Source organism: Leishmania panamensis, assembly GCF_000755165.1.
Source record: "Leishmania panamensis strain MHOM/PA/94/PSC-1 chromosome 18 sequence".
NCBI classification, from domain to species: domain Eukaryota; phylum Euglenozoa; class Kinetoplastea; order Trypanosomatida; family Trypanosomatidae; genus Leishmania; species Leishmania panamensis.
Window position 1 is genome coordinate 492,865 of NC_025863.1, and position 22,862 is coordinate 515,726.

Here is a 22,862-nt window from a genome sequence, read left to right on the forward strand (position 1 = left end):
GTGGGCCAACTCGTGAGCGCTGTCGCGGACGTCACCTCGCCGCATCACGGTTACACATCCTACCTGTGCGACAGCGTCGTGCCGAGTCGAAATCTGCCGTTCCTAACCACAGCGGACGTGCAGCAGCTCTTTAGAGCGACTACAGATGGATCGACAACGCAGCCACCCCAGGTGCCTGCACACTCCGCTGATGCTGGTGATGACGCCAGCGAGGCGGTCGACAGCCCTGCACTCTCGCTCATGTCCTTCTTCCACGAAGACATGGCTGGCGAGCCGCTCAGTGATTACCTGCGCACGCGCCTCTCTCGCCCTGAGTATGCGTGGTGGGTGAGCCTCGTTCTCTCCCACCGCACCGGCACCACAAGTCTACTGCCCATGATCGACAAGCTGAACCACAGCCCCTTCCCGAACTGCTACTACACTATGGCCACCGAGGATACCATGTGCGGCATTGACGTCCTGGACAACCTTCTTGCTGGCGTGCCTGGAGAGCTTCTCTACCAGCCATACGTACACGTCTTCGCGCTGCGCGATATTCCGGCGGGCGCAGAACTGACATTGTGCTACGCCTCGGCGTCCGATGGGGCGTACAAGCCTGCCGGTCGTCACCTGTTCGCACAGCCACCGTCCCTGCTTGCGGAGGAGAGGAGTGATGCGCGTCGGCACGGCAGCGCTGCTATTGCAGACGCAGGGGATATCGAGGAGGTGATGCGCACTCTATTCCCTCACTCCGATGTGGTCGCACTAGCGGAAAGCGTCGGTGGCATCAGCGGCGGCGGTGCCAACGTTGACTCTGCCTTCGCCTCTCAACTTCGGCGGCTGCAACACCCTGGGAGGCAGGAGGTTGACACGCCTGAGGGCAAAGCAAGCTGGCTACTCCAGTGGGGCTTTGTGCCGCCGTGTGATGCTCTCTACAGTGCGCAGGACTTGCGCGAGATGGCGACGCTAATTGTGGAGCGGCGCGTGGGCATGCGATCGTCGCTGTTTCCGCGGGTCGGGTAGGTCAGGGGGTGATGGCGGTGGACCTCCTGTCGAGCGTGTTTGGTCACTTCCCTCCCTCCGCATCTGCGTACGCGTGCGTGCAGTCGCCCCTGCGGGGTAGTGGTGTTGGTGACACGCAGGTCAGTCAACAAGAACTGAAAGAGTCAAGCGCTCGCCAGTGGGAGTGATTCGAGCCAAAGCGACTCTTCTTTTAAGTGGAACGACTGGAGAAGGAGTGCTGTTTGCACTGGCGTGGGCACGAGGAGGCCCCACTATGTTGAGCTTTCAGCGCCGGATATCGATTCATTGTCGCTTGCAAGCCACTGAGTGATGCCGTTCGCGTTCCTGCACTTTTACTCACCATGTGCAGCCAATCCATACCACTCATCACACGCGGATCTTCTTGGAGACACATTTCGCTATCCATTGCTGCGGCTACTTGCACATCTCTGTTCTTCTCTCAGCATTCTTCTTCCCCTCCTTTTCCTTCTTTCCCCTATCCGTGCGTGCTTCCCCCACCTCCGCCCAATCTCTTTCACTGATGGGTTATGCATGCGCTGTTTTGATAGAACCTCCTCAACACGCGAGCCGAACTCCCCTTGATTCATAACGTTCCCCTTCTTTTCTCTTCTTCAGGTCTTCATTGCCATGCCACTAGAGCATATCAACCTCGCCCGGAACCGTCTCAGCCCTGCTGGTGCTGCCTCGCCTGGCCGTGGCAGCACCAGCAGGGCTGAGACGGCGGCAGGGCAGGTCGGCGAGAAATTCACCGCAACCCAGGAGGAACTACTTGTGATCCAGGAAAAGATGAAGGATCCTGTCTTTTCGGAGCTGATGCATGAGTACATGAAGTCATTGGAGGACCCCGAGACACGACGCGAGGAGGAGGCGTACCTAGAACAGGCCGAACGAGAGGCGCGAGAGGGTGGCGATTTCAGCTTCGAGTTTGTATTCCCGCGTGCCGCGTTTGTAGTGGAGCTTCTGGAGTCGTCGAACACGGCGGTGTCGGCGGTGGAGCTCAAGAGACTGGGCTTTGACACGTCTGCCAGCACACGCACCGCAGCGAAACCCAGCAGTGCCCGATCTTTTTTGAACTTCTGCTCAAGCGAGAAGGTGAAGGCTTTCACCGAGCGAACCACGGGGGACGCCAAGGCAAGCAACTGGGAGGTACCGGTCTCTGTATCGCAGCGACGCGTGGAGGCGTATCAGCCAGTGAAGTCCAGCCCGTCTGCGTCGATCCCAGCCGAGTACGTAGCAGCGTGTGACAGTGCAGTTGCGTCGTCGTCCTCACCATCGGTGTGCGTCGTGCGTGATGTCGTGTTCCACCCCTCAACACTCGCCCTGGCAGAGCGTAGCCCGCGCTTCATGTGCTTCTTGGCGGAGATCGCTGTCGAGCACATCAATAGTGGCTATGGCGAGTCGAACGGCTTTCGCTTCCGCCGCCTGCCTAGCAGCATCGTATCCATTGGTACCCCGCTGAACCAAACAATTCGGTCTTCCTCGCGGACGGGCGGGTCGCTATTTGACGCGGACCCACGTGCGCCGGTGCTGACAAGGCCGACGAAGAACTTGCCAGCCGTTAAGGACAGTGACTGCAGCCCAAGCACCGCATCACCATCACCCAGCACGACTTCTGCCAAGGCGTTAACGTCGTTAGGCACTGGTGGCGCGAAGGGACCGAAGGGCACCGTGAGCGAGGCCGCTGCTGCCTCCGCAACCTCGTCGAAGACTGCGGCGCTGCCGCCGTACACAATCACCCACCGCGGCTCCGTCGACATCAGCGATGCATGGCAGTGGAGGGTTTCGGATAAGCGCGTCGGGGTTCCCGAGGAGCTGATCGTGAAGCTGACGTTTGCAGGGGTGCGGCGAGCTTCAGTGCTGGATATCGCCATTACCCCAGACGGCCAGGCGGTGCGCATCGACCCGACCGAGGGCCAGGGCCGCTACGAAGGGCTGCTCGTGTTGCCCTTCACGGTGGAGGAGGCGCCCCGGAAAGCTCAGTTTGACTGCTCCCGTGGCGTGCTTACGTTGACGCTGAAGGTGGTCCCGCCTCCCCTGCCGGATGGCGCGCCGAACGCGGAGCAGCTGCGTAAGGCACTGCAGGGCGAGACAGGCGACGCGGTGGACGAGTGCATAGGTGAATTTTCAGAGAAGGCAGCCATAAATCAACAGTCCGAGTCACAGTCGTCTCATTGTGTGCCAAGTCCCTCGTTTGCTGAGGTGGGGGTGAAGGCACTCGCCAAGGAGACAGCCGCATCACCTGCGTCAGTCACACCTGCTGAATCGCCAGAAAAGACTTCCGCTGAACCACTACTGCCGACCCCCGCTGCACCGACCTCGAGAGGCCCTGAGTTGGCGCACATCGGCGACCAGGATCGTGTGGCGGTGATGATGGCGCAAGTGCGGGCCGCGCGAGAGGCGCGGGAGGCAGCAGCGGATACCGTCGATATCGAGAAGCCTGATGCCTCGGTACCCGCATCTCCTTCTGTGCCCACCACCGCTTTGTGTGTTTCTGTCGACAACGGCAGCGACAAGTCTGACGAGCAGATGCAGCACACGGCTGTCGCTTCTGCGAGTGACAGTGCCCAAGCCGAGGTCACTGCGGCTCACGAGAAGTCACAAGAGGCGATTCCTTTTATTCGCAAAGCTCCGGTGACCACGGCGACCCTGCCGGCCGCCGACGTCGGCGACGAAGAGGGCGACGACATCAAGACTATGCGTGCACGTCAGCAGGCCTGGGCGGCCATGATAGAGGCGGAGATGCAATTGACAAGGGCGCGCGAGGAGGCTGAGACTCTCCAAGCGGCGCAGGAGGCAGAGGTGCAGGCGGCCAAAGCTCGGCGTAAGATTGCAGCGGAGAAGGAGCTGGAGCGACTTACCCACGCTGCCAGGGAGAAACGGAACTCACTGCCCTTGTCAAACAAGTACATCTTCTCCATTGACTAGGGAAGGGGAGGGGGGGTCTGTACGTGATGGTGGCCATGGCAGTGAGGCGGCGAGCCCAGGGAAGTGCTTGCGTGTTTCGCCCTCCATTCCTACTCCCTCTCTCTTGCGTCTGTCTCCATCTTCACCCCTGTCGCTCTTTTTTTTTTTGCGTCTTTTTCCTTTGTCTGTCAAGGGGGTGTTGACGTCAGTGTTTTTCAGTGCCTCACAATGTATATTAGCCTGCCAGTGAGTTTGGCACCCTGGACGAGGAGGGGAGAGGGAGGGAGGGTGGGCTGAGGGTAATGACGTACACATTTCCCTTCTCCGTCGCTGTCTCTGCTCCCCTTTCCCCTTTCTCGCTGTCTGCACGCGACGTCCTCTGGTCAGGGTGAGAGGGTGAGGAGGGGGGAGAGGCTGACCTCTGCCAGACAACACCGAAGGTACCGCTGCACATCCCCCTTCTCGTGACTCGAGTTCCCTACAGCGTGAGCATCAAGCAAAACGCAAGGGACACGTACGCACGAACCAAAAAGCCTGGCTGCAAGCCGTCCGCGTCATTGTTCTCCCCCCTCCACCTCGCTGGCGCACTATGCAGATTATCTTTTGTGGCCCCCGATGCAGCGGACGCTCATATGGTTCCCTGACCCTTTCGACTCGACAGCCACCACTGCCCAAAGGACTCGAGGAGGTGATGCAGGTGTCGAACACTTCTACCTCACACATCGGACACACAGACGCACAGCCAGAAACACAGAGATGCCGCTTTTCTACGCAGACGGCGTGTGCCGTTATCTGCAGCTTCGTCTTCAGATCGGTCTCTTATGCGTCTACATCTCCCTCCCTCCCCCTCTCCCTCTCTCTCTCTCGATGGTGCTTTAGTACGTGGCTTTCCATGAGGTGAGCGCAGTAGAGTCAAATAGGCACATACCACGCCTACCCACATAAGCGAACACAAAGCAGCTGGTCACACACGCCTCCCCCTGTCTTCTCAACCTCAGCACGCCCACGCAGCCAGCGCTGCGTACGCTCTGTTTCCCATCAGTTAAGGGAGAGAAGGAGGGAGCGTCAAAGCGGAGAGAGAGAGCTTTGTGCGTCTTCGACGCTGCCCATTGCGCAGTTGCAGCCTGCCCTGACGCCCTGGGAGGTCGCTGTGGATCAAGGAGACGTGGTGGGTCGGCAATAGAAACGAACGTGAAGACCTCCCCCCAAACAAACCACACACAGAGTGCAATTAGCTGCTGCAGCAGCACTGGCGCACTGACGTTTACGCTCATTCATAGAGGCACCCAGGCGAGAAGGACCAGACTACTCAGCATTCCCCCCCCCCGCACCTCTGTATCGGAGGCCTTCCCCCTTCCTCTTCGCCTCCGACCTCTCCGCTCGCTGTCTACACACTACACACTACTACTACTGCTGCTGCTGCTGCTGCATCGATACAAGGCCTCTTCTGACACCTGCAGGCCTCTGTTTGTTGGTGTTTTTGTCTGTGTACTCTGCGAAGGCTCTGTCCGTGTACTTCTGGGTCGCGCACTTCTCTCCTCGTTTCCTTTTTCTGTCTCCGTTCACCATTTATTGTTCTTCACGGCTTCCGCACGCCGCGTGTGTGTATAAGCCGTTGTTGTTCACGCCGAGGAGCGTTCTTGAGCTGTTGTGTGGTCGTGTGCCTTCCCATCCTTTTCGCTTTGGTTTTGTGGTCGTTGCTTGTCGTCGTTGTTCGCCTGTTGCTCCGTCTTATTAGCTGCTTCTCTCCTTGTTCCAGTTTAGAAATTTTCTTCTGTGTGCGGTCCCTCCCACCCTCTCACTGTCGCTCTCTCTCTTTCCCTTACTAGGAATTTATCCAGACCACACAGACGCACACCCGCACGAGCCCTCTCGCCCACGTACTCTGCATACTTCAGATACGCCTGCGTGCAGTCCGCATAGGCACACAGGCAAAGGGAGACAGAGTACAGCGAAGCAGAGCCTACCTACTCATTGCTTACACAGAGGTGAGCCACCTCCCCTTCGCTCTCCCCCTTTCTCCTTTCTTTTTCATTCCTCCCGACTAGCAGAATCGGGAAGAGGTCGGCGAACACGACACGGAGGCGCCACTTCGTGTGAACGCTTGCTTTCTCTCGTTCGCGCATCGAGCGAAATATAAGAGCAACAACCACGAAGAAGAGAAGACTTAGACGAGAATGCCTCTTGCAGGTCCATCCTCTATTGCTGCCACCCTGGCCAGCGGCAACAGGGCAAGCGCGGCGGTTCAACTGCAGCGAGAGACGCGGCACAGTGTCGGTGCCGACTCTGCCACCATGGCCAAATGCGATGACTCTCGTGGAAGTGACGGACTCCTGACAAATGCCAAACACGATGTACACTACTTCGATGTGCTTCATCCAATCCTTCTGAGTCATGTGCGCCGAGCCAACAGCGACGGTGTGCTGGCGCTCCTGTCGCTTCCAAGTATAGCGGAGAGCGACGTTTTCTGGCGCACATGTACGTATCGTGAGGGGCTGGTGGCCGCCGTGCTAATTTACGTCATGGAACACACGGGGCAACTGACCGTCCCGGCACACCTACTCACTCTGTCGACGCCCACAGCTACCGCTGCTAGCCCTCCTGGCGTACTCGTGACCTCCAATGGTCCTGCTGACAACTCTCCAGTTTGTTCACCGGAGTCAACCTCGCAGACGAGGCGGCAGCCGTCGCTGCCATCGCCATGGCCTCGCTATTCTCCAGCTCTAGTAGTGCCGTCTGACCCCGTCACTGCGACTGATGATGGGCTCTCGCCGACGTCCCACTCATTTCCGATTACCTCCCTTGCTGTCGATGACCTTCACACACTGCTGCATCTCTGCTCACGCGAAGGGGCCGAGGCTCCGGCATTGGACGAAGGGCACCAGAGTGTTCCTTCACCGCAGGAGCACATGTACGAGGGGAGCGCAGAGAGACCATTCATTCTCGATCGACGTCACCCGCCCGCGCTTGCGACACTTCTTCGAGTAGGCAAGGAGCTACGACAGCAGCGCCGCGGCAGCACCGCATCGAGAAGAGATGCAGGGGCTTTCAGCCTGCCGCGTCGGCCGACTGGGGCCCTGCGACAAGAAGCAGTGGATATGGATCTGGAGCTGTACATACAAAGCGTTATGCGTCGATTGGAGGCCATGCGGGGTGTGCCGAAGCAAGCGGAAGAGCACAACCTTGATGGTCCTGGCGTGATCACGCGCAAGCGACCTCGATGGAGCGATGCACCGGCAGCTGCATCGGTCGGCACCAGCAGCGAAGGCAAGGGGAGCGGGATTCTGACATCATCCGATCCTGATCCACTCCGTGACCCGTGTGGAGAGGACATAGTAGCAGTACCCACGAATGCAGTGGACCTCGCGGCGCTTGCGGCGGTGCTGCAGGAGCATTGTCATAGCATGGTTTACGTGAACCCGTTCAATGACCACCCCGCTGCGTCAGCGGCAGTGGTGGAGAGCACAGATAGCACCGCCCCAACTGCCACAACCGCTATCGGCATATCTAGTAGCACCAGCAATGGCAGTCGGACCAACCCCGTACATGCAACAGACATCACCACCACCGGGCACACCACTGCCGAGGCGGCGGCAGCTAAGACCTCAATCGCTGATCTAGTGGATGCTGCTCCGGAGCCTGTTTCCGAAGGCGCAGAGAGAGCCAATAAGGTTGTCATCCAGGACAGCGACGCGCAGGACGTGCCTGGCGGGCTCGACGCTGTGGCGTTGCTGCGCCGCATTCCCGCCATCAGCGCTACGCGCTGGGTGTTGCCGAGTGATGAGCGTAACACCAGCGGTACTGGTGAAACTGGTAGTGGGGCACGAGATCCTCTTTTAGCCCCCTCTGCCACGGCTACAGGGCGGCGGGTCGGAGCGGGACAGCGACACCCCACTGGTGCGGCTGCGCCTGCTTCGGCGGACTCATTGCCCTTATTAAAGCCACTGCCATCCTCCCCGACTCATACGGCGGCAGTGGAGCGGCAGACCAATGCCACTGAGGAGCAGGCCCGCGTCTCTGCAGCCATTCGAGCTTTTGACGTCTTCACCGCAGCGCTTGAGCAGTCGGCCGGCCCCACAGCCGGCACTTCGGCTGGCTCGCTGCAGTCCACATGTGCGCCGACTGCGCCTTTGTCGTCTTTGTCTACTGGTAACCTCAGCAGCCGTCGTACCGCAGCGCGACTCGTGACGCCGGGTGCCATTCACTCGCGGCCTCCAGGACCACGACTGCCACCACCGCCTCGGTCGTCTTCGACCTCTGAAGTTCGGCGCCGCTACAAGTTCAGTCCGCAAGAAGACGCCGCCATCCTCCATGGAGTAGCGCGCTATGGGCAAATGAGCGGGTCCTTCCAGTACATCTTGCACGCCTACCGGAGCGTGTGGCGGGCTGGTCGAACGGCGCTGCACCTGTATGACCACTGGCGTGGCGCACTGCGTCGGCGCGCTGTTGCGGCTGCCAGTGAGGAAGTGCCGAGCCATACAGACACGAACGCGCTGAACGAAGCGCTTCATGATGAGGATGAGGCAATGAGCATGTCTCCCATACATCCTGCAACGCCGGACAAGCAGGACCTAAGCTCCGACATCGAGGACTTCTCTGATGCTTCGTGAAGCTGAGTTCAGTGGCGCAGACGGCGGGTGGAGGGGGGTAGGTAAGTAGGTGGAAGTCACAACAAAGCCGTAGCCCTGCGTGTGTACCAGTGGAACTTGGGTGGGTGATGCATTGACGCAGTCGCATTGTTGCCACCACGTTTGTTTGCGAGTGTGCGTATGGGTACGCGCGAGAGTGTCAGTCCTCCCTCTTCCTCTTTGTTCTTTGTTGCTTCTCCCCCGCCTTTTTGTATGCCTTTCCGGCGTCGCTCTCTCTGGTCGGCTTCGCAGACTTGTGCAGCGGGTCTGCTTTGTGCAAGCGCCGCTACCCTTCTGAAGAATGGCAAAAAGCCCTCGCCCACCCCCCTTTAGGATCCACCTCAGAAAGCAAAACAGCACCTCATCATCATCTCCCCAGGCTTGTGTGTGTGTGAGTGTGCGCCAACGTATCTGGGGACGTGCATGTGTGCCCCACAGTACGCGATGCTGCGCCGCTCTCCACCTCTTCTCTGTGTGGCTCTGCATGTACGCGTATTGGCGTGCGCCACCTTTCCTTTTCCCTTGTGCGTGTCTGTGTGAGCACGGCAGTGCTTTTCGTTCTCGCGCATGTGCGTGTGGTGCTGGGGCTCGCGCATGAGACGCACCTCGGCGAGCGCTGCTGCTGCCGCTTGCGCTTTTGTTTTGACATGTGGTTGCCACAGACGAGGCACCCTGGGAAAGGAAGGAAAGGCGCGCACGGAGGGAGTGTGATGGGGGTGAAAGGGGCGTGCTGGGGAGATGGGACGCACCGCTAGATGCAGGCTCGGTGCTACTTGCGCCAGGTGTAGGCGATGCGCGTGCGATTGTCGGCTTATTCGACACACCCCATATGCTATGCCTCCCGCATTGCTGCTGCTCCTCATCCCTTGCCGCGCCGCCCCGGCTTGACAAGTTACGCGCGCCCACTTTCTTTCTCTTGCCTGTACATCAGGTTGTTGCTGAAGGACATCACATGCTTTCCGGCCTTGTGCCTTTCGCTCCCCGATTCGGAGCGCCGTTCGTTTGGAGCCGTGATGAGCAAAATTGTCCCACCAGAGGGCATACGAGTGGAGGCGAAGGCAGCGCTGAAAAAAGCAAGCAAAGCACGGGGAGGGGAGAATGGGCGTTGCTGGCTGAGGTGTCAGCGACAGCGTGGGCACTGGCCCACAAAGGGAAACGGCATTGACCTTCAATCATCCTTCCTCTGTGTGCCAGCGCGCGTGCCGTGGCTGTCGGCGGATTGTGGTGGGGAAAGGATGCATCTACGCCACCTCCTCGTCCACTTTCCTTGTGTCTCCACCCTTGCTGGACTAGACCAGCGACCTGACAGTGATCTGAGCGCGGTGGCGACGGTGACGCGGACGTGTTGCTGCACGTTCCCGTGTGGGACATCCGCCGCCCCTCTCTCACACCTTCCTGCATCTCCTTGCTGTGGCTGGTCACCGCCGTGCTTTGCTTAGTTTTGCACCCGTGCACGGTCACGTATCGCACCACCTCAACTCTCTCTCCCCGCCTCTTCTCTGCTCCCTCTTCCCCTCCAGGCTTCCCGACCTCTCCTCGTCTCCATCTGCGTCTGCCTCTGCGTGTGACTCCTTGACGTGCCTGACCAGCGACGCGAGGCAACAACAGAAAAACGTCACCATTTTCACCACCGCTCCAGCTACTGCTGACATCGGCACTGCAGCGCTCTTTTTCGCGTGGGTTTCTCCCTCATCTCGCTCTCTCCTCTTTGCGTCTTGTGCCCAGCCTCCTGGCCATGTCTCGGGAGGCCGCTTCAGCACCCAAGGCGGCGGCACCGCCCCTCCCGCTCTGGCAGTCGCTCGCCGTGTCAGGCTTCGCCGGCATGTTTGGTTGGTGCTTCACGCACCCCTTCGAGATGTGGAAAAACACGGTGATGATGGCGCCGCCCGGCACGAGCCAGCTGGATTCCTTAAAAGTGACGGCGAAGAGGGGCTTCTACACGGGCCTGTCGAGCGGCCTGATGCGCCAGATGGTCTACACAACTGCTCGTCTGGGCTGCTACCCAGCTTTTCGCGACGGCATCCTGCAATGTGAGGTTGCGCTGGGGCTGAAGAAGTCCGCGGACCCTGCTGGGACGACGGTGCTTGAGCGCGCTCTCGCCGGCGCGTCTGCTGGCGTCTTCGCCTCCTTCCTGTCCTCTCCGGTGGAGGTGTGCCTTGTTCTGCAGACCACGAACAAGGGTAAGGAGAGGCTGTCCATGCTGCAGGCCTCCAGGATGGTTCTGAAGAGCCGCGGCATCCCTGGTCTGTGGAGCGGCTTTGGCGCCCTCGCGTCGCGTGCGGCGATGGTAGGGGTGTCGCAGGTGGCGGTGCACGACCAGGTGCTGACGATGCTGCGCAGTCACAACGTGAAGCGCCCGAGCCCGCTCAACGACAACCTCGTCATCAACGTTGCGAGTGTGATCACGGCCTTGTTTTACAGTCTGGTGACGATGCCAATGGAGGTGGCGCGTGTGCGGATGTCTGCGGAGGCGAAGCTTGGTGCTGGTGTGGAGAAAAAGTACCGCAACGCTGTGCAGTGTATTGGCCGCATCTTCAAGGAGGAGGGTGTGCTGGCCATGTACGACTCGTACCTGCCGTACTTTGGCCGCTGTGCGATACACACAGTGTTGTGTTTCTTCGCGATTGAGTACGTTACCCGTGCTATGCGAGAGCGCCGAGAGAGGTAGCGTGTGGACTGTGTCTGTGTGCGCACGGGTGGGGGTGGTGGTGGTGTGGTGGAATGTTAAAAAAAAAACGAATAAGGAGCGTGCAAAATGTTGTGTGGAGGGCGTCGCTCAGTTTGCTGCAGAGGCGTGCGGTATTTCGTTCGCTTCTGTGCTGCATGTGGTGGTACAGCCACTGTTTAATGTGTTTTCTTTTTTTTCCTTTGTGTGTGTGTGTGTGGGCATGTGCGCTCGTCTGGTTGTATTCTGTTGTAGCTCATCTCACCATCATAGCGACTTTTTGCGTTGTGCTGCACTACCTTGCGGAAGGCAGGAGAGGCTGTAGTGCGGATGTGCTGCTGCTGTGTCATCCTGGACTAACAAGGGCGGTAGGGCGAGTCTTTTTTTGTCTTGTGTCTCTGTGTCTGGCCATGGTGCCTACGCATGGATGCGAGAGAGACACACGAGCACATGGCGGACCGCTGATGGCGTTGGTGTCTCGGTACCGAGATATGGGGCAGACCAACGTCATAAGTGTCTTTATTTTGCTCATGTGAATTCTTCTGCCGGGCGCGGCCCAGTTATGTAGGGCAGGCTTACAACCGCACCATAGACACACTCGCAGGGCGATCCACTGAAGGAAAAAGCGAAACTGATTTGAAGTGGCGTAGGCTGGCAGGCAAGCAAGCTCCCGCGTACACCAGCACACGACACGTGTGCCCATACGAGACCTATTCCTTCCCATCGACGTGGCTCCACCCATCAAAGAAGATGATCGAAGCTCCCCTCTTTGATTGCGCCCAGCAAGGGACGTAGATGTGTTTCCGTCGGTGCCCGCCTGTGTATGTGTACCTGCGTGGAATCTTTAGTGAGCCACACCCACTGGAACTGGTTTGTCGCTTCTACTGAGCCTTTTCCTTCGATTTCTCTCTTCTCCCACGCACACTTTGGTGGAGGGCTGATTTTACCAGTTTCTCTTTCTTTGCTTCTGGCATACCTCTTCTCTCTTTCTGTTTTATTTTTCGTTTTTTTTTTTTTCTACCCCCCCCTCCCTCTTCTTCTTCTTCCTCCTCTCTTTTGTTTCGTGCATTTCCGCGCGTGTTCGTGTGCTCGCGTACCCCCCGCAAGGCCCGTCTCGGGATACGATCTCTTGTGCGTTTCCCTGTTTCAGTGTACGCAGTTTACATGCATCCATATTTCTTTACGTAACTTTCTTGGCAAAGGAACGACTATCGATAACAGCAGCAACAACGACAAAGAAAACGATTGCGCTATCTTGACCATGTACACCGAGCAGCGAGCATGCTGATTTTGCCGGAGGTACTGTGACGACGTCTCTCTTCATGCGTGTGTTTCCTTCACGTCTTTGCATAGTCCTCTCCACCTCCCCCCCTCACCACTTCACCTTCAGCTCTCCGTCGTCGTCGTCGTCGTCGTCGTCTCTCTCGGGACGCATTTTTATTTTTCTTGTGTGTTTCGTCTGGCACATGCAGCACTAAGAGGGCGTCCTTCCCTGCCCGCTGCGGTTGTTGAGGTTACGTGCTGAAAGGCGCGGCAACGTCTTTGTGTCTCTTTTTTTTTCTCTCTCTCTCTCTCTCTCCTCGCTGACTTCTCTTCTTTTTGCCTTCCGAACGCCTCGAACGATTTCGTGTGTGCGTGTGTGCTCCCGTCGCTACTGCCTGGCCGCCTTTCTCTCCCCGCTCTCCCCCTCCGACACTTTACCTTCCGCCCTCGTCTCACTTTTCGCTCTCTCTGTCTCTCTCCCCTTCTCAAGCCACAGTAGTTGGGGTGGTGAGGGTTGAAGCTGCGTATCGACAGCAGAGGGAGAGAAGAGTGGTATGGGACCGGGAGGGCGAGAGGGAGTGTGGGAGGAGTAGGGGGAGACAGTGAGGCGAGAGTAGTGGATGGGGAGGGAGGGGGGAGGGGGGCAGATGAAGTGGGAGAACGAGACATTGACACGAAGCAGCTAACGCTTCAAGCGAGCAAAGCAGACAGACGCGATGCAGAACGAAAACTTCAGCCAGCTCTTGACTAACTTAAAGAAAGCGAGAGAAGGGGCTGAAGTGCCACCAATTTTTTATCGTCTTGAAAGAAGAAGAGACCAGCAGTAGAGCAGGGATAAAGCGGGGACGACAACGGGAAAGAAAGAGAGAGAGCACATACCGATGCTATTCAAGTGACGGCTCCTCTTACTCCACACACTTTCTGCATGTGAACGTGCCTTCTTTGCTGTCTTAGTGTTTCTTCGTGCACACCGGTGCACACCCCGTGGCTCTGGTGTATGTTGCAAGAACAGGTGGACAAGAAAGTATTGCGAACCGAGACCATTAGTCTCTCTCTCTCTCTCTCTCTCTCCCTCACTCGCTCTTATCCATCTTTCTCAGTACTGGGGCATTCGCTCATCTTCTCCTCCCCCTACTTCAGGCAGATGCACACACACACACACACACGCGGACAGAGTCGCACTTACATGCGCTGCACTGTAGGCTCCTCTTATCCTTCTCTATTTCTTCTCACTCCCTTTCTTGCGGGCTAAGTGCGACTCAACTTGGTGTTAAGCGTATCGCGAAGCGAGTTTATCAGGGGGCGATGCTGTTAGTCTTCTGTTCTCCGAGCTCCACCGGAGGAAACGAATGAGGGCCTGTCAGTTACCCAACCCGTCATTACAGCTGCAGTCCGTGGTGCTGCATATATGCCCCCCTCCCCCCACCCACTTGTTGTTGTTGTTCTTATCTTTCCGCTTGCGTTGTGATGAGTTCTGGTTTGTCGTCTTTTTATCGCTCCATTTTTTACCGTCCCTCCTTTTTTTTCCCTCGGCTCGTCTTTGCTTACCGCCATTGCATTTATTCGAGGGCTGTTACCTTCTCCCGACTGGCAATTCCGCCTCCCCCCGCGTGTGTTTACGATTCAGCGAACGGACGGACAGGGGGGGAGGGGGGCATCGTTTCCACACCAGTTTTACTGGAGGTAAGCGGACACACAGACGCACACACACAGACAATTCCCTCTTTTTTTTATTTTTGTTCTGCTCCTCTTTCTTCTCATTTTGACTGTCGCGGCGTGCCCACTACAGGGGGAAAAAAAGGGCAGAAAAGGAGGGAATGAGGTGCGATGAGGTGACGAATAACCTCACACTCCTCCTCCTCTTGCTTTACCATCCAGCGACCTATACCTACACCCACGCATCTGCTCTGTTTTGCCTTGTCTTGGGGGGAAAGGAGGGAATCCTCCATTTTAGAAATGGGGCTTAAACGAAAATATAATGGCGGGGAGGGGGGGGCGCATCTACCACATTCCCTCGCTATGTAGGGATTTGTGAATCGCGTTGAATCTCACGTTGGTTGGCTGGCATGCGGGCAGCTTACCCTGCTCTTCATTATGGTTGAGATGCTGTCCGGTGATTGATTGAATACGCAAGAAAATGAGTGTGAGGTTCACAAATGTGCTCAGCCATGGTGGCCCTCTTATGTGGGGTAGGTGAAGCGAAACTGAAAAAAACACGTTTTCCATTTTGCTTCTTTTCCTTCTCCCCTTGGTGAAGGGGAGAGAAGACACCCCTCAGCGCGTGGCGTCCTGGGGCCCAAACACCCCCACTCTATGTGAGAGAAGCCAGGCAGTCCCCTTATCCTTGCCCATACTGAGCCACCTCTGGTGGTGAGAGGGTCAGGCACCTGCGACGTAGGGGTGGCCAGAGCAGTTTATCGCTGCTGATGCCGGCGGTCAGGTCCTGGATGGCGTTGCGTCGGAGCGGCCTGCGACAGTGAACCCGTCTGCGCCCTGCACATGATGGGCGGCGTGCCAGCGTGACTCGAGCGTACCTCACGCAGCCCTCACTGCCCACCGGTGGGGGGCGGGAGCGGGACCTGCCCCGAGGGATGCCCCAGGTGGCGAGCGGCTGTGAGGCGGCCTGCGAGGCGTGGGCGCGTGCAGAGTTTGAGCCAGGGGTCGTGCTGAGGCGGCCGCCTTTCTGTAAGGCGTGTCTACGGCTGCCTCGCCCCACGCGATGGGCCTTGGACCGGGCCGGTGGCTGAGTGGAGTTTCACTCATGTTGTCTGTGCGAGAGTGGACACGTAGAATGAAAACATCCCTTTCGTTTCACCCCCTTTCTTCTTCAATCGTACGATATCGACACTCCGTACCCTCCTTCTCACTGGTATTGCAGAAACTCGTGCCCGCGGTGACGTGTTGAGGAGTTCGAGAACAGGGAGAGAAACTACATCGATAACCGCGCCCAGTAGCGCCTTCACCCTCCTTCCAATTCAGACCGCAGCAATGCCGCTCTCGTCAACACTGGCGTCGTGCGCCGAGTCGAGGGACACGTATAGCGAGAGTGTTGAGGTGTATCGACGCTACCCTGCACCGGAGATGGTGCACTTGCCCATCATAACTTCCACCACTACTACAAGCACGTCGTCGTCCTCCTCCTGGAGTGTATGCAACGACACGGAAGGGACTACGTCTCCGCCCGAATCGACCACGCACATCTCCCTCCGACTACGTTGGGGTGTGCAGGCGACGGAGCTCCGCAGAGTGTATGAGATACACGAAGAGGCGTACCCTATCAGGTACGCCGCCTCTTACTACGAGTGGCTGCTGAACCACGACGCCTGTATGGGCCTGGTGGCGCTGGCGACTCAGGAGATGTACAGGAAGTGGACAGAGCGCTGGAGGGAGGCGAAGGGCAACACGACGAAGGTGGCAGCAGCCCAGACGGCATATTCTGCGTCGACATCGTGCGCTTCCGCAGCACCTTCGGTTCCGCCACCAGTCTCGCAGTGCAGCATGACTGCTGATGCTGTGCAGGAACGCACGCTAGTAGAGAGAACCATCGCGGAGCAGGAGCGCATTGCTGCTCTCAAGGCGGCTGATCGTAGTCACAAGGGTGCCAATAATGTGCTCAACAGCGGTGAAGGCAGCGATGCCGCGGCACACACTGTGGTGGTAGGCTTTATCCTTGGCCAGATGGCCTACGCTCGTCACGACGCTGGCCACCTTCTTTCAAACCCCACTGCCTACATCGGCTCCTTTGCAGTCGACCTGCCCTTTCAGACCTGCGGTGTGGGCAGCGTGTTGTTGGAGCGCTTCATTACGTATGTGACGCAGCAGCGCCCCTTATACGCGCAGGACTACTTGCACTATGACGAGCGGAAACTGATTGCGCTGCTGGCGGACGCCCAGGTCAAGCAGCGCACGGCAGGGGTGGAGAAGTTGCTTGACGGAACCCCCACTTCCGCAGCGGGTGGCGTATCCGAGGGCGGCGGCGATGGCAGCCGACAGGAGACAAATGCTTCATCAGATGCGCCGCCGCCGACTTCCTGCGCCGCGCTATCTCAGTCATCGAACCCCACCTCAGGCCACTCCTCCATCTTCAAGGATCTCCTCTCCACGTACCTGCCAGAGCTGCATAACTGGATGGAAGATCGGCAAGCGCGCCTCCGACTGCGGAGTTGTGGTCTCACCGAGGACGAGATTAACGCGCAGCGCTTGCGTGATCGACTGGCACCCGATGTGCTCACAGACGAGGAGGCGGACGAGGTACGCAGAAAGGCACGTCGCTTTGTTGTCCAGACTGGTGTGCGAGACGTCTGGTTGCACTGTCTGCCTGGTAATATCAAAGCCACCACCTTCTACGCCCACCGCGGCTTTGGGCTGCACCGCGAGCTGAAGGGGTACTACGACATAAATGGCGTTTCATACGATGCCCACCTCCTGCATTACGTCTGTGGAAGTGATGAGCCCAGTGCCTTGCCTACTGCATCGGCGGAGCTCTCCTCTACGTTGGCGGCTGACACGCTGAGTGAGATGGACCGTGTGGTGGAGGGGCTGGAGCACCGTAAGGCCCCGGAGGGGGAGGAAACGATGAGCACAGATGACGCCGCTCCCTTGATCTCTGTAACACCTGTGTCTTTGCCCCCGTTGTCATCGTCATCGACGGGTCTGCGCCGTCGCCGTGGCGCATCCCGAGTGCGGGAGGACGTCGGCCTGACAGCAGCCGATTATGCTCTCGCTGAGGCGGCCAGAGCCATAATACCAGACCCTACCATCGCCACCCCTGCTGCTGCGTTAGACGTACCCGCGGGGAAGGCCACCCCGTTGACGCAGGTGTCTCTGCGAAGGGCCTCATGGCTGTCTCCTCGCACGTACCCCATGGTGGCTGATATCATTCTCTGCGCGGCGGAGAAGGGTCAGGAGGAGTGGCGACGCCTCACAGGCCCTAAAGGCTCTGATGATGTGGCAGGGGAGCGGCTGGGGTGGCGGGAAGCGATGCGCGAGATGATGTTTTTCACCAACGCCTTGGGCCTTCTATGCGCGGTACTGTGGCTCACCTACAACGTTCTCGTGACGGGCAAGGTGGAGTAGAGGACGTGACACGGAAGATGATTATGGGAGGCGCGCGGCGGTGGTGCCAATATGAGCATGCTGAGTAGTCTGTGCTGTGCTGGCGGCGGTGTTCAGGGGATGGGAGAGGAGGTGGTGGGCGTTACTCCCGGCACCCTGTGCATCCACTTGCACATTAGCACGTTTGCCCAGCTTAAAACGATAAAGAAAAAGTCAAGCAAGCGGTGTCACACATCGTGGAAGAGAGCACTGCCTTCTCTGTTCGCGCTTCTTTCCCTTTCTCTCGTAGAGAGCCCTCGATATGCGCAGCTGCAGCGTGCAGGTGGTAGGAATATATGGCAAGTGTGTAGTGTGGATGTGCGCGGTGAGGAGGCGCGGCGAACATGCTTCGCTCTCGCAGTAATCCCTCCCATAGGAACACTCGCCTTCTGTGCAGTACCCCCCCCTTCACCCCTCCCTTCCCCATTTACCCTCGAGCGCACTTTCGTCCGCCCCCGCCCCGCCCCCCCCTCTCTCTCTCTTGTAAATATTTCTCCTCATTCATGCGTGTTCACTTCGCATGGCTCTTTCTGTGACTCCAACTGCTGCCCCCTCCCTCCATTCTCTCCACCGCTTTGCACCTTTGCGAGCAAACACAACGTCACTCCCCACGTACTCCTTTCCACTACGGGAAAACCAAAGCCGAAGAGAATCGGATAGGGCGGTGCCAGAGCAGAGCCGAAACCGAGCACCACCGTGTGTGTTGTGTGTGACGATCGAAACGAAGAGCGGGACGCCTTCCTTGGGAGTGGTGGGTCGCTTACTCCTCCTTCTCTCTCTCTCTCTCCAGATTTATAATTTTTCCCTCTTTTTTTTTCTTGCCTTCTCTGATGCCGTCCAGCTTTGCCTCGTCATCCGCTGGCCAGCCATCGGCCTCACACTTGAAGGCGACTACCATGGGTGTCGCGCGTACGTCACCGGCGCTTCCCCCCGCTACCTATCCCACCAAGATGGCAACACCAATGAATGCGAACGATATGAAGCGGATGACGCGTGTGAGGCTGAACCCAACGACGCGCATCGCCTCGGTGCCAATGTCACCGGTCTTGCCCTACGCTGACATACCCCAGAGCAATGACTTTCAAGCCAGCACCATGCCGCGCATGGAGACAACCAAGCTTACCTCGGCCCCAGTGGCCCCCAGCGACCATCATCAGGCGGTGCAGGCTGTGCAAACTGCCTACGAGAAGACGGAGGCGCACCTCAAGACAATCGAGGCGAAGCTGAGCCTCCTGCACGAAGAGATGCAGCGGGCAGCGTCGCTACCGACGTCTCGCGAGGCACCGATTGAGACACCGAGCAGTAACGGCATGGCGCGGGGTGCACTCGGCTCTCTCGCTCCAATCGCTACCAACGGTACGTCAGGCAGAACAGCCGCGGTGAAGCATCATCTGCAGCCCATCCCGCCTGCAGTGGCGACGCCACTCCCGCCTGTCACACCGGCGCGGGTGTCGAAGGTGTCCAGGGTAGGGAAGTCTACGGCATCCCCTGTAACAGCAGTCATCGCAGAACCTTCCGCTAACGCTGTTGCTGTCGTATCAGTCTTCGAGAAACCTTACCAGCAGCATGACCCGCTATACCCTCGCTTCTCCATCGACGGCGCTAACTTGCTCGAGAGCCCCAAGGCCAGCATTGGCAGTGACTCATCTTCGGAAAATGGGTCCAGGGGCAGCAGCAGCGATGCAAGTTGCACGTTGCCGGCTGGTGCGCCGCAGAGTGTCGAAGAACCAGCGCGCCCACCCACCCAGGCATTTCCTGCGGCTGAGGAGGACAGTAAGCCCAGCCAAGGGACGGTGACTCCCGTGCGGCAAGGAGTCAGGTCTAAGGGTGTCTCGTATGCAAATGCGTCGTCCTCGGCTGGCGCCGCCGATAATCACGGAGTTATCAAGTTCAGCGGCGATGAATCAGAGACGATAACAAGGGATTTTGCTGCTTGGCCGTCGTCGACAGCGTCGCCACTCAAGTGCCTCTCCTGGGGTGCCGTCGAGACGGGCGAGGTGGTGGCAGTGGGCCGAGAGTTCCGCCGCATCTCCTGCCAGGCGAGCACGTCAGGGGGTGAGGCGGCGCACTTGTCCGTAGGAGGGGTCTGCAAGGACGTAGTTGCCAACGGCCAGGCTGTCCACGGTCTCAGGAACGCGACGCGTCGCCAAACTTTCCTCGTCACGCACCTGCAGGAGCTCTTCTTCGCACCGATCCCACGCTTCAGCGACGTGCTGACGTGCAGCGAAGCGGGCTTGTTCAACAAGCACGACGTCGAGAAGCTAATGCTGCCCGGCGCATCGTGCTCGTGGCTATGCTGTGCGTCGCTGGCGATCAGCTACGTGTCGGGGGTGCCGACGCCGGTGGAGAAGGTGCTGCGTGCCAACCGCATGGGTGTACACTACATCTCATTCCCTACCATCACGCTGGCGGAGCTCTTCGACGTTGTGAACGACTACATCCACACGTGCTACCACCGCACCTCCGTGCACAATGGCAACTGCACAGAGGACGAGTTCGAGGACGATGAGGAGGCGGCGCAGTACCTGAGCGAGGACGAACAGAAGGAGCTGGCGAACATACACTGTGAAATGGCCATCTTCGACAATGACATACTAGACCCTGAGTTCGGCGAGGACATCCATGGCATGGGCGAGCACCCGCCCATCACGAGCATGGCGCAGTTCCGAAAGGAGCTGCTGCTGCACCTCGAAGAGGAGAAGTCGATGTATATTTTCAACTACAACCCATATGTGTTGGAGCAGTCCCAGATGCGGCTGCGCAGCAATCACTGCGACACCGAGGAGGAGGCGGCCATGATCATGTCGACCGCCCGCTTCCCTGCGAACACAACTGGCTTGTTTGGCATTCTGTTGAGCTTTGACTCCATGAAGCATGAGGTGAAGGTACTGACGCCGTACCTCTCGGCGGAGCAGCACTCGCTGCCCTTCAAGGACGGCGAGGAGGGCCACGTGCGCCATTTCGCCAGCACCTTCGCGAACTTCGTGATGGAGGAGCAGGTGGTGAGCCTGCAGGCATTCTACGAGTCAGTCCATCAGGTGGACAGCTACTTGCACCTCTCGCGCGGTTTCGTGCGTGTCTTCAAGAGCAAGTCTTTTACGCCAAAAGTGCCGTCCATATTCCCGCTCTTTGTGCTGGACGGCAGCAGCGCCGGTGGTCTCACGACGGGCGTGCTGAACGTGACGATTGCGCCGCATGTGCTGGGCCTCGCCATGCTGCACCACCTTTCGGTCACCTTCCTTCTGACAGACTCGGCACGTCGCAAACAGAGTAGCCGCAACCTTCTTAGCAAGGCGAACGTGTGCGACGTCAAACTGCGTGGTATTCCACTGACGAAGGTTTGCCAGCAGCTGCGACTGCCGCTTTCTATGATCGTGTGTGAAAGTAACAGAAGCTCCATCGAGGCGGCATATGTGTGGTATCACCTCTTCCTCCAGCAGCTGCAGATCAACCAGGACGTGCGCATCGGCCTCATCTTACCCTCTCGCCGCGACGGCGCCGCGGATGGGCAGCCCAACATGACCGATAGTGAGTTTCTCAACCATCTGCACTTGATAGTGCAGTCGCAGAGCGTGATGCTTATCAGCTTCGACATCAACATTGCCCTGAACCTACGTATCGATGCCAGGTGCGAGCCGGCGCACTTCGCGATTGTCATCGGGGTGGATGGAGAGCGCGGCATTGTGCGGCTGGCTGACGTGAACGCGAAGCGCTTCCGCAAGACGTGGCACATTCCGGCCTCACGCCTGTACAACGCCATCATGGGATACGGCTATATTGTCGCATCCAAGGACAAGAAGGTGATCAAGTCCCTAAACGGGAAGCAGTTTCATGAGGACGCACTGCAGTGCGCGCGCAACTTTCTGCCCCCGTCAACTCCGGCGGTGCACCAGCGCTTCGAGTACCCGTCCTGCCCGTACCCGGTGACCGTTCTGGCCGATGCAGTCGAACGACTGGGCTTCGCGGGAACCAACGTGGAGCGCTTCCTCAACTTCTGCGGCTTCCACATTTCTTACTTTTTGTCTCACGATATGCCGCTCGAAGGGGCGGCGTTTGCGATTCAGAACTACTCCCATTACGCCCTCGATGACGCCGTGAGCGTGACGACGATGCACTACGACTTCTGTGAAGAGAACCCCCCGCCTAAGGAGGAGGGTGCCGAGGTGGGCGTGACCCCCACCTACCCGGTACGGTCGGAGGCGGACTTCCTGCAAGCCATCCAGTATGCCATTGCCGATCCTGCCAAGCGAAAGCTGATCGTCAAGTACGACTTGAGTGTTCTGCAGGCAAATGCGGCAGTGTGGAATGGAAATGATGGCAGCGGCTTCGCCTTCGTCATGTACTACGAGGCTCCGACGAAGACGGTAGTGCTCTCCGACGCGAGCCCTTCCTCCTTCTACCGCTCTTTCGCCTGTCCCTTGACAGTGTTATTCAGTGCCGTGTGCAGCTGGGACAGGGTTGACCTCCGTGGGCGCGGCACGATTCTGCTGACAACGGAGGTGACGCAGGAATCGGTCTATGAGGGCGCGAAGGGCTACGACATGGCACACGCCCTCGTGCACCACCCCTTCAAGCCAATCTTCTCAGCCGTCTTCTCTTGCCTGGCGCTCGCGTCGACGGAGATCATGATGAATATCGAGACTCCCACGCTGCTCGGCGGCGCCCCGGTTAGCATAGAGGATGAGGAGAAGAGGAAGTACAGACGCTACAACAACATTTTTTCTGCCGAGGACTTCCTTTACACTCTGCCCTCCTTCAACGTGTGTGAATGGCGTATGCAGTCAGTGGACATTCATGACATTGTGAGCATGGCCAACAGGGCGTTTGCAACGCTGAGGCTGCCGCTTCGTGCCGTGGATGTTCTTCAGGAGACCGGCGCCCACACTCGCGCTGACCCGAAGGCGCTGCTGCGCGCCTGCAGCGGTGTCAACGGTGTTCTGACGATCATCCTCGTCACCTATGATACAGGTATGCTGCACGGCGTGCCAGGGTGGTCTGCGGGCCTAGTAAATCGTGTGCATTTTCTCGACGACGAGAGCGGCGACGAGGAGTCAGAGGCGAAGCTGATGGTGCCAGGCGCGCCGGAGAACAGCGCGGGCTCCGTGCAGCTTCTGGAGGGCGATCCGTGCCGCTGGGGTGCGTGCTCCGAGTGCTCTGCAGAGGAGCTAGTGCGCGCCGTCAAGGGCATCTATCGTGTGGAGGAGGTCATTGACGACGGAGCGGATGAGTGACGGTAGTAGAGCAGTGCGTTGATACTCGGGTTAGGCAAATGCATACGCCCCCCCCCCCCCCACCACACACACACA

The 22,862-nt window shown here is 58.5% G+C and overlaps 6 protein-coding genes across 6 annotated transcripts in view, besides 1 other annotated feature; all 6 read left to right on the top strand.

Moving 5' to 3' along the window:
* The window catches only part of LPMP_181230 (hypothetical protein), a gene marked incomplete at both ends in the record, with an annotated part of 1,887 nt that extends 885 nt beyond the window's left edge, over positions 1-1,002 (top strand). Inside the window, one exon of the mRNA XM_010699655.1 lies at positions 1-1,002. This exon is cut by the window's left edge and continues 885 nt beyond it. Within this exon, the coding sequence (XP_010697957.1) occupies positions 1-1,002 (1,002 nt within the window).
* Positions 1,003-1,629: 627 nt separating this feature from the next.
* LPMP_181240 (hypothetical protein) lies at positions 1,630-3,927 on the top strand (the record flags this gene model as incomplete). The annotated part of the gene is made up of 1 exon (XM_010699656.1): positions 1,630-3,927. One exon carries the CDS (start codon positions 1,630-1,632, stop codon positions 3,925-3,927), a length of 2,298 nt encoding a protein of 765 aa, XP_010697958.1.
* Positions 3,928-6,083: 2,156 nt separating this feature from the next.
* LPMP_181250 (ttaggg binding factor, putative) lies at positions 6,084-8,516 on the top strand (the record flags this gene model as incomplete). The annotated part of the gene is made up of 1 exon (XM_010699657.1): positions 6,084-8,516. One exon carries the CDS (start codon positions 6,084-6,086, stop codon positions 8,514-8,516), a length of 2,433 nt encoding a protein of 810 aa, XP_010697959.1.
* Positions 8,517-10,269: 1,753 nt separating this feature from the next.
* LPMP_181260 (mitochondrial carrier protein, putative) lies at positions 10,270-11,202 on the top strand (the record flags this gene model as incomplete). Its single annotated transcript, XM_010699658.1, has 1 exon — positions 10,270-11,202. The coding sequence occupies one exon, from the start codon at positions 10,270-10,272 to the stop codon at positions 11,200-11,202; it is 933 nt and encodes a 310-aa protein (XP_010697960.1).
* Positions 11,203-14,731: 3,529 nt separating this feature from the next.
* Positions 14,732-15,250: a repeat region.
* A 293-nt stretch (positions 15,251-15,543) lies between these two features.
* On the top strand, positions 15,544-17,538 carry LPMP_181270 (hypothetical protein; the record flags this gene model as incomplete). Its single annotated transcript, XM_010699659.1, has 1 exon — positions 15,544-17,538. The coding sequence occupies one exon, from the start codon at positions 15,544-15,546 to the stop codon at positions 17,536-17,538; it is 1,995 nt and encodes a 664-aa protein (XP_010697961.1).
* Positions 17,539-18,506: 968 nt separating this feature from the next.
* Positions 18,507-22,787, top strand: LPMP_181280 (hypothetical protein; the record flags this gene model as incomplete). The annotated part of the gene is made up of 1 exon (XM_010699660.1): positions 18,507-22,787. One exon carries the CDS (start codon positions 18,507-18,509, stop codon positions 22,785-22,787), a length of 4,281 nt encoding a protein of 1,426 aa, XP_010697962.1.
* Positions 22,788-22,862: the final 75 nt, after the last annotated feature.